A 10,621-nucleotide genomic window follows, 5' to 3' on the forward strand; every position below is an offset into this window, starting at 1 on the left:
TAGAGAGAGGGGGAACAACACGCAGCACAGGGCCATCCGATGCAGAACTCGAAGTAGTATTTATTTTATTATTGTAAAAGTCTGTTGCTCACAGGCTTTTATTTTGTAAAAGTCTGTTGCTGTCTGCTGCGGAACCGGAAAAGAAAGTAATCAGCTGATCCACCAAACATGGAGAAGGGTATGGAACTTTTACTCGGCCCTTTTCATTTTAAAGTTCTTCCAGACGGCGGAGTCGACAGAACCAAAGTCATCTGTAAACTCTGCCAAGTTGAATTGTCTTCTCACCGTAGTAGCTCCAGTCTAAAATATCACTTAAAGGCAAAACACACAACTGATAGCAGCAAGTCATTCAAGAAACAGATAGTGGAGCGAGGCTTCTACATAAAAACTACAGAAAGATGCTGATGTTAAAAGTGTGTTTGCACAACAAATGTTATGGCACTTTCATTCATATGGCAGCACATTTAAAATAAAGCTAAATGCTAAAAGCTATACACTACTTTTGAATTCATTTTTTTTGGATTTTGTGTACAAATGCGATTAATCGTGATTAATCAGGGAAATCATGTGATTAATTAGATTAAAAATTTGAATCATTGCCCAGCCCTAATACATACATATATATATATATATACATATATATATATATATATATATATATGTGTGTGTGTGTGTGTGTGTGTGTGTGTGTGTGTAAATATATATATTTACACATATTTACACATACACACATTTTTGTGTGACACTGTTGTGTCCGTCCGGCAGCTGAGTGTTCCCACATCCTTCTCAGATTCTTAAATTCTTTCCTCAAGTGTTTATGCTCATCCGTGCTCTTTTTCAAGGCCAACTTATGAGTTCTGTTCAGTTTCTAAGAACACTTTATCACAAAACTTCTTCTATCTTGAAGTCAGTTCCTTTTACTGTCATCGAAGATTAGCCTAAAAGCAACCTGCTTCACTCAGCAGAAAGTCAAATTAAAAGTGAAAGCATCAACCCCCGCTTGTTCCCCAACACTTCCATGTGTCTATTAAATCAGTAGCTCTGCCAGCAGGCTCATCGACTGGGAACCTCTGAGGCACCTTTAGCCTCCCGTAATGTCTAATTTAGCTCTCCCCATGATGCGGGGCTCTCGAGAGGTAATCCAATCCCAGGCCTCTCCGTTCTATTTCTCCTTGGACAGGACTGTGAATGTCTTGATCAGGACTTGAAAGGACTTTTCCTCACAGAACAACGACAGATGGTGCAAGATGAGGCTTCATCCACCAACCCCCGTGCCTCTCCATGTAATCCTCTCCGTTCTCACATCCTACTCTCAACAGCCATCACTGGCCTTCTCCCTTCGCTTTTCTCTTTCTTCTCATCTTCTGTCTCAAAACATTTTTCAGCGTGACGTCCGCTTTTGCCGTTTGATGCAGTAAATTTCCATCTCGAGGAGTTATCCCTCGTGACAAACCGAGAGATAGATGAGCTGCTACCAGACCAGGAAGTCACATATTGTGCCCTGTCACGACGTAAAAAAAAGCAATCTTGCATATGCCAACGGTTTGGATTATCAACATGAGCTGCATGATGAACAATTAGAGGCTGGTACAGTACTGACCTACTTAAAGCAGAGGATGACCTCAAAGTGCCCAGACATAAAGGGTTGTCAGATCTTAAATGCAAAGTCTATGTCCTGGATTATCATTCCTATTTCCCCCTTACACATGCATTCGTTTCATCACCCGTCTTGTTCACTTTCTTCCCCTACATATGCATGACAGTCACATTTACATTTAGAGTGAGGAACAACATTCATGGTTCAGTGTAAGAAACCTGGGTCTATATATATTATGTTTCAAATCAATTTAAACGTATTCAAATGGTAAGGTGCAAGTAGAGCAGGTACGGCTTTATAAAGAAGTGTAAATGTGTGTTAAGGATGTTAGAAGTGTTAGTTGTTCTTGGAAGAGATAAGTCCTCGTAAGACTCTTGAAGGTAGAGAGGAGTGAGCTTACTTGGATAGCTTTTTTGCTAGCTCATTCCACCACGAACGAGGACAGTCTGGACTGAGGCTGTGTTCGAAACCGCACACTACATACTTGCATACCGCATACTTCCATTCTGCATACGGCATACTGATCTATCAGACAGTATGCAGAGCGTTTACCCACAATGCATTTCGCTCCTACCCGAGCCAAAATCAGCCGGAAGTGAACCTACCCTCGTTGCAGCTAGCTTGAAACTGCCGTTTTGACAGGAAATGACGATCGGCGATGTCACGTTACGTTGCATCTTAGGTAGTTTGAGTATGAGTAGCAACCTCATGATGCATACCCAACATTTCGGTGAATCTAGTATGCATTCGGGGAAAAAGTCAGTAGGAGTAGTAGGAGAAGTATGCAGTTTCGAACACTGGCTTATATGACAAAATTTAGACTGCTGCTGAGTGCCAACATTGTGCGCAGTCAGCGCAAACTGAATGTGCAGCCAGTGTGGACAGCATTCGTGATTTGAATATGGTTTTGGCAGCCATGTGTAGCCAGTGCAGGTCAATGAGTAATATTTCCACATTGTAAAAAAGCAATCCTTAACAGAGGGTTTAGAATTCATAGTCTACATCTTGTCATACATCATACATCATACTGTGTTTGATCACCACTAGCCACAACAATCCATCAAACTCTGCAACCTCCCCATCTCCAGTGCTGCAAAGGAATTTCCAAATATTGTTCTTCTTAATAGTGGCCTGATGCACAAAGGCGTCTTCTTTAGTGTCGCCTCAGGCACGCTCAGGACGGGAGATTGGACCGAAAACAAAGTTTTAGTGCAATCTGTTGGTTTCCTTAGCTAGGAAATTGTTTTTGAATTGGCTCTATATGAAAAAATTGGATTATTTTATGAATAATTATGATTACAATTAATTGAATTCCAATTGGCTTGAATTGGACTTTATTATCCAAGTGCCTTGAAATGACATTTGTTGTATTTGGCACTATATAAATAAAAAAAATTGAATTGAATTAAATTGAATTCCTGTTCAAGAAATCATAGCCGTTTTTCATGATTATGATGATAAAGTATTAATGAACTATTTAGCTGTTTATATGTTTGATTCTATAGTATCATATTGTCCAGGAGGGCTTATTATAAAATTATCTTAAAGGTCTGTGCTGAATCCTAAGCAGCAAATCTGTCTCTGAATGATAATGAAAATATTACAGGTCCACAGTGTGTAAAACTTGATAACTAGTGCTGGAAATTTCATCCGGAAATTTCCGGGTAAACACATTTTTATGTTCTATTCATTTAGAATTGATTCACAAAAGCCCTAACCCATATATATTGCAACACTATTAATTAATGAAGTAAATTAGTTGTTTGTTCTGCAAAACTGATGTTGTGCATCTCTTTGAGCACTTGTACTAATAACGTTTCAATGTTGCTGGTGAAACACTGGGATACGAGTAAGCTGCTGCTGAACTTGGCCAGAGACTGTTCAGAAACTGTTTACTTTTAGTCTTTGTGATTCCAAAGTCTAAAAGTAAACAGTTTAATTTATGAAGTGGCGGGAAATGCAACCAGTACTTTCTTCAGCCGAGGAAGGCAATTGGCCACACTTTGGATTCTACAATGTTCCAATAATAAGGAGCTGAGAGTAACTCGGTTAATATGTAAGGCTGCAAACTGACAAATGCCTCAGCTCACATCAACTGCCAACACCCAGAGTCAAACAAAGTTAAAAACAAAGCTTCTGGAAACAGAAAGCTGTACAAAGTGCAAAGGAAACCTTGGCTTAAATATTTAACTTTCAGTGCTAACAAAGAACAGCTGGACATTCATGCACAGAAAAAAAGTGACTTTTTGGTGAAGTAAACTCCATTAGAGTAACTGTCATCATTTCTACCTTTTAAGATTCAGTAAGAACTAGAGCTTCTTAAGTAAAAATAAACATTTTATTAACGTAATACATGAATTATGGGGGAAGAGTAAGTTTTACTTAGGTTTACTCATACAATTTAAATGTTTAATAGTTGTATGTACATAAACCTAGAAATACTTCATAAACTTTACTCTGAAAGTGTATCGTTAAAATCTACTAAGTTACTTCATAACAGCAAATACTACAGATATACTACAGATATTTCCTGCCTATGAAAAACAAGTAGACTTTACTTCATTTGTTTAAATAAATATGACTTAAAACTTAGATGTAATTAAGTAAGTGTTACTTAATATCTTCAAAACTGTTATGTTTTATGGTAAGTAAAATTTACTGGATACTGGCAAGTGAGTGTTACCCGATATTGCAGCATTAAATATAACTTAAATCATTTGAGTGCAAATACTTACAAAGGGTTTTTTAAGTAAATCTTATGGGTTTTTTTCAGTGTGGAAGAGTTATAGTCGCAATTCCATATTTTACATATATTTCTAAGAAGTACAGTTTATGTGTATGCTTAGCTTACAATTACTTTTTCTTGTATAAAAGAAAAAACAGTTTCCCTCAGTATTTAGTCTTTATTCCAGAGTAAAGGAGTCTAATCAATAATCATGAATGTAACTTTTTCTTAAGAGAGAGGAGTGTAGCAGCTGGTATCTTAATAGATATTCAACACAGTAATTCTCATTTACTTTCACATGGGACTTTACAACATTTATTATTGAAGAACCAGTATTGCCAGGACTGGATGGGTTGAGTCTATTCATTCTAACTTAAATGTCAGCTCTTATATTGTAATTATCTACCCTTTTCAAATATTATAAGTCTAGAATTATATATATAATATCTACTTTTATGCTAAACTCTGCTTTTTGGACTTGAATAGACTCTAAAATTACTCTTTTGTACCAAAACAAGATTTACCTGAACCAATAGTCAAATTGGAATCTAATTGTGTGAACAATAAAGCCTTACCCATCGCCCGCCCCCAAACTATGGAAGTCATGAAAAACTCCAACTGCATAGCCTCAAAGGGTAAAAAAAGAAAATCATTCGTCATCCTCTGATAATCCATCCCAAAGCAATGCCTGCTTCTCTCCCACCGTCTCACCTGCTTCCATAAATCTGCATAATGATACAGCCTGTGATGATGGAGCATCTTGGAAAATTGGGGAGACAATTAAACGCTGCTGATCTGACCTAAAACTAACAACTCAAGTATAAACCAGACAGACGGATGAGCCCCTAAAGAATAGCCAAAGAATGACAAAAAGTTTTCAATAATCATGAGAATAGATCTATGTGAATTTTAGAAAAGCTCTCTGTGCAGCAGTTTTGAGTCATTTGAAGTTATCATTCACATCTATCGTTTGTGTATAGAACCCTTAAAGAGCATGTGGACAAAAGATTTTGCGGTTCTTTTGCTGTACGATCCCCCTAAACCCCTGAAACTCAAAATCTTTGTAAAGCACACACAGTCCACGGAACTCATTTGCTGACTGGTGCTCTGCACGGAAAGAGGCTATAAGTCTGTTTAATGGCAGTCTCACACTGCGCAGGATTTTTTTTTCTTTGTGAATAGCAAATAGCAGGGCTGCAGATAGGATTGAATTTTCTCAGTTCAAGATCGGTGTACATGCTCCACCTTAACAGAAAATTCTGACCAGATACATAATGAGGGTCTGTACTAATTAGTACTTCAGCAGTAGTAGCAGAAGAAGTCACAGCAAAGAGAAGAGTACTAGCAGCAGAAGGTAAGCAGACCCATCAGGAAGGTCCCATCTCAGGACATACCTAAAAACAGCTGATCCTCGAATCACAAAGATTGACATAAAAGACAAAAACTTAAACAAAAATCTGAAAATGGATAAATGGAAGCAATACAACAAGTGGCTAGAAGAACAAAAGAGCAGCAGCAGCAGTGTGGCTGTAGTCGTAGTGGTGGCAGTAGTAATAAAAAAAAATAAAAAAGCCTAATCAGCCTCGGGGGCAGTAAAAAGTAGTAGCTGTTGCAGCCGATGCAGCAATTTCCGTAGTATCAGGATTTGCAGATATGGTCGTAGATGCGGCAGCAACACGAGCGATAATGTCAATATTAGCCAGCAGGTGAATAGCAGTAAAAGTAGGTGAACCAGAAGAAGTAATTACAGCTTTCTGCCAAGGTGTAAAGAAAAACAAAGATCATGTAGCAGAACCAGCGGTGTCGGGTGGAGTGTTAAAGGCAAAGGCATTATCAGCTTTAGGAAGAACAGTCACGGTTGAAATAAAAGTATTATTAACAGTAATGGCAGTGTTAATGGCTGCAGTAGCGATGGTAGCAGCGTGAACATACCATTACCAAGACTCAGAATGAGCAGCACTATATAAGTAATAGGAACGGTAGCAGCATCAATAATATTAACTGCTGTAGTAGCAGAAAGTGCAAGCTGTAAAAGATGCCGGAGTCATTTCGGTTATGGTACTATGAGGTGGTTGTTGGTGGATGTTGCTGCGGGCTACGGGATATCACTGCATCACTGTGCACTAGCTGAAAATGAGCTGTAAGTGCTGTTGGAGAATGTCACTTATGTCCACCAAGAGCGTGCCGAGATCAAAGAAAAAAACGTCCATCTCCGCTGCTCGGTTTTTATTGATCCGTCAATGTTAAGTTACTGTCAGACGCTATATGATGAGAAAGCACGGTGTACTTTTCCGTGCTGATGAAGCTGAGAGATGGGGGGGGCACGTCGGAACCCTCTATGGAAGCATTCATCTGATCACTGAGCACACTGACTACAGGCTGCCCATTACTGCAGATGGTAAGCTATCAAGGCCATTGAGGCATCCTCAAAGGAAGGCACAGCTGCAGCTCGCTCAAAAACACACACACACACACACATATATACACACTCATACACGCATGCATGCACTTGATCTCTCTCGCTTCTTTTTTCTCTCTCTCTTCTTCTGGCTTGGACTGAGGCCAGCAACATCCATCAGAAACCTCATCCTCGCTGTCACACGGCCTTGCGTGTGTAGCACCGTCGACCACTTGAACAAAACCTGCCTGATCACAAACATCTGACACGTATGAGGGTCTAATTAATACTTCCTGTGAACATTTTCACGAGGCGGCGGTAGCAGAAGAAGAAGAAGTCTTGCCAGACAGAGGAATTCTAGCAGCAGAAGCTGACCTTACACTCAGAAATAGGGGTACAGTACGAGTCCTTTTTTGTCTCCCGAGGTACAATCTATACTAATATACCCCCTAGGGTTAATTATTGGACCTATATGTACCTTTTTGAGGGTCCAAAAGGTACATATATGTACCTTTTTTTTACATGCTGGGGTACAATAGACAGTCTGTGTTAGGCTACTTCAGTATAAGGGTACAAAATTGCCGCCAGAGGTACAAGATTGGTCTCTGTAAGGTACAAACCACAAGGGGACAAAACTATACCTTCTGAGGGTACTGCCCCAGTGACAAGCCATCGTACCCCTAAAGGTACAATTCTGTACTTTATTTTCTGAGCGTGTAGGAAGGCAGGATTGGAAGTGTAGAGCAAGTCAAGTCAAAGCGGCCATGAATCATGGTGGTTGTTTCAGTCAGTGTTGAAACTACCACCCCAGAATTGATGTATGACCCCGTTCAAAAATGGCTCAAACCTCTGTTTAACTCCTTCTCGAACCAACTAAAACTTTTATTATGTGCGAATTTTGTTTGATTAGGTGAATAACCAAAGGTTCCTAAACTGAAAAAGGGAGAACCAAAAAGATTTAAGGAATGCCAACAGTGAGATTCTTAGTTCTGCATGTTGAGAACGAGCCCAAACATCTAGCAAGAGTCACAATAAACCGTCTTCAGCCACCAGAGGAAAAACTGCGGCCGATGGAATGGCTTCTACGGCGCCATGATGTAGACTATAATTCTGGCATTATTTGAAAACACAAAATATACAGAGAGAAAAATGTGGGAAAGACACTGAACTTTCTACCTGCCCAGTGGACTGCTGTGGAAAAACTGTCTGCAAATCAAAGCGCTGGTGCTGTCTTAAAGGCAAACACTGACCCGATCTGATCCATGGAGTTAACTGATGAGTAAAAACTAGTCATGATTTTATTTTTCAAGTATACATGTCTGCTTTTAGTAGCTGATACAGTGCACATATGTTGCTTTGTCTTTGTTTCACATTTTTTTGTCCCTTCTGCTAAAAAAAAAAGCAAGATAGATTTAATAATACTGAACAAAACAAAACAAAAAAAAGAAGTCAGAGTGAGAAGGTGAGAAAAGGGAAGTGATAAACAGCTGGCATGACTAAAGGACGAGTGTCAGATGTAGTTTTAAGACCGTGATGCTGTGGTCACAGTGTGCACAAATCCAACTCAATCCCCATAGAACCATAGACGGCCTATCATTCCAACAAAGCCTTCTGCGCCCAACTCATACACACCCAATGAGGAGTGGTGGAGTTGGCATTTGGTGGCATCCTGGATGATTATGTCATTACTGTCAGAGGCAGGTTTGGGCCAACGTCACATCAAGTACAAGGGAGAGCTCGCGCACGCTGCTTTTCACCATTAACATATGCCCCCCCCCCCCCCCCCCCTTCTTCTGCAAAACAGCATGACAAGACGCAGTCTGCTGCCACGGCCAGGTCATCACACGCCGTCTGTGGTTGATGCTCATTCACAGTCAGACACAATGACGTACGGAGAAAAAAAAAAAAAGGCTCGATGCCCTTGCTCGCCCTTTGGTCAAGTGGCCAATCACCACAGAAAAATTCATTTTCGATGACACACATCCCAGATGCGCTGGCGTCTGAATCACTCATCTGTTCTCCCAGCAACTTTTTTTTTCCCGGCCTATATTTCATTCTTACCTTTCCGAATGAGGTCTTCAATTTCCTGATCGAAGCCCAGCCGATGGCATTTCCTCCACAGCCCCATGTTGGTTGAGTTATACTGCCTGCTGCATTCGTCGGCGGCGCTCATGGCGAACAACTGCCGTCGGTTCCGGGCCAGCTGCGGCTTCTCCTCCCACCGAGGCGCGCCGCTCCGGCTGGCCCGCAGCGGCAGGCTGTTGTTGGGGATGTAGATGAAGCCCGGGTCCTTGCGGCGGCTGGAGAAGCTTCGGCACCGCTCCTTGTACCTCCTGGCGTCAGTCTCGTACCAGTGGTCGGAGCACATCGCCACGGCCAGCATGCCCAAGGCGCAAAGAGACAAAGAGAGCCCGGCGTAGAGCAATAACTTCCCGGCGGCCATACTCTCTCCTGTCACAGCCGCATCAGCACCTCAACGGACGGACAGCTCCTCTGCAGCTTCCCCGCTCCTTCAGCTCACATCATCTCTGGAGAGCTGCGTTTGGACCATTATATTCGAGGAGTGATTTAATGCAAGGGCGAGCCTTTCCGGCACACTACCAACCTAGGTTCAAAAATAATAATTCAAATTCCTGTAGTCAGGTGTTTTCTGGCAGCGAAGTGCCCACGTCTCTCCTGCGTGTGCAGTGCTGCAGCAGCCCGGTGGAGACAGAGAGGACGCTATCTCATCTCATCCGCGGTCCACAGCATCCATCTGTCTGAGCAGGGCGACACCGACACGCACAAAACACATCAGCATTCCACCGAGGTCTGAAGTCAGTCACATACCACAGACAGAGAGACTATTTTACATGAGAACAAAACATTCGGATAGCACTAGATATCACACCCCTCCAAAAGAAATGAATAAAAGAGACGACAATCGAGATTCAGATGGAGTCTCTGTGTTTAGCCGAAGCCTAAATTACAGATGTAACATCTAATAAACCAAGGCCATTGTGAGACTCAACTAACATGTCTCACATTTAGGGACTGTAAATGCTGGTTACCTGACGTTTCCAACTCAGAGTCCATGCAAACCGCAGCCCATCTGTAGACCTCCCAGCAGGGTCAGCAGCCCCAGCACGTCTGATGAGATGACGGCAGCTGCTGTGGAGCAGGCCTGAACATGGACCAATCAGGGTGGAGTAGCGCCGTAGCTCACAAGTTTCAGGTTATCAAGAACAAATAGCCACAAACTGGACTTAAATTAGTCTGAAAATCAACATGGAAATGAAACAGCAACTCTAATAACCGATAATACGACAGAGTTATGCGAAGTCACTGGAAAGAAAACAATGAATTGGTGTTGAATTTTTCGTTTGGTCAGCAAATAGGGTTCATAAACTGGTTTAAAACCAGTCAGATGTTCCATCTCTTGTTGGACCTGATTTGGAGTCGGACCGATTGTAATATTGGATCCCACAAGTACTTTAAGTGAAGTGAAGTGAAATTTATTTATATAGCACTTTTCAGCAACAAGGCGATCCAAAGTGCTTTACAACACAGGGCACAACAATCAGGTAAATAAAAACATCAAAAAATCAAACACAGAAATACAGATACAGAACAATCAGGTCATTTTAGCTGACAGTAAGATTGGTATAACTATAACAGAGCAAAAGTAAATTGAGCTAATAGTAGGATTGGTATAACTATAACAGGTAATTTGATTAAACTAACAAAAGCTAACAAACATGGATAAACTTTCCTCTAAGAGGAGGAATTTAAAAATATAGCTTATAACAGAACGGTTGATATAATGAATGATAACAAATCTTTAAAAGACTTTCATCTGAGAGGAAGTATTAAGGTTTATACAGTGATAATAGGTCTTAATAGACCATTTTAATAGACCAAT

At 41.0% G+C, this 10,621-nt stretch overlaps 1 protein-coding gene across 2 annotated transcripts in view; it reads right to left on the minus strand.

The window, feature by feature from the left end:
* tmem178bb (transmembrane protein 178Bb) overlaps positions 1-9,843 on the minus strand; it is a 138,701-nt gene extending 128,858 nt beyond the window's left edge. The window contains exons 1-2 of one of the 2 annotated variants that reach the window (XM_075472000.1): positions 9,771-9,843; positions 8,782-9,479 (exon numbers count right to left, since the gene is read on the minus strand). In XM_075472000.1, coding sequence (XP_075328115.1) covers positions 8,782-9,163 — 382 coding nt within the window. In that variant the 5' untranslated portion in view covers positions 9,164-9,479; positions 9,771-9,843. The remainder of the gene's footprint in view (positions 1-8,781; positions 9,480-9,770) is intronic. The other variant, XM_075471999.1, reaches the window with a different exon arrangement.
* Positions 9,844-10,621: the final 778 nt, after the last annotated feature.

Source organism: Odontesthes bonariensis, chromosome 8, assembly GCF_027942865.1.
Source record: "Odontesthes bonariensis isolate fOdoBon6 chromosome 8, fOdoBon6.hap1, whole genome shotgun sequence".
Taxonomy (NCBI): Eukaryota; Metazoa; Chordata; class Actinopteri; order Atheriniformes; family Atherinopsidae; genus Odontesthes; species Odontesthes bonariensis.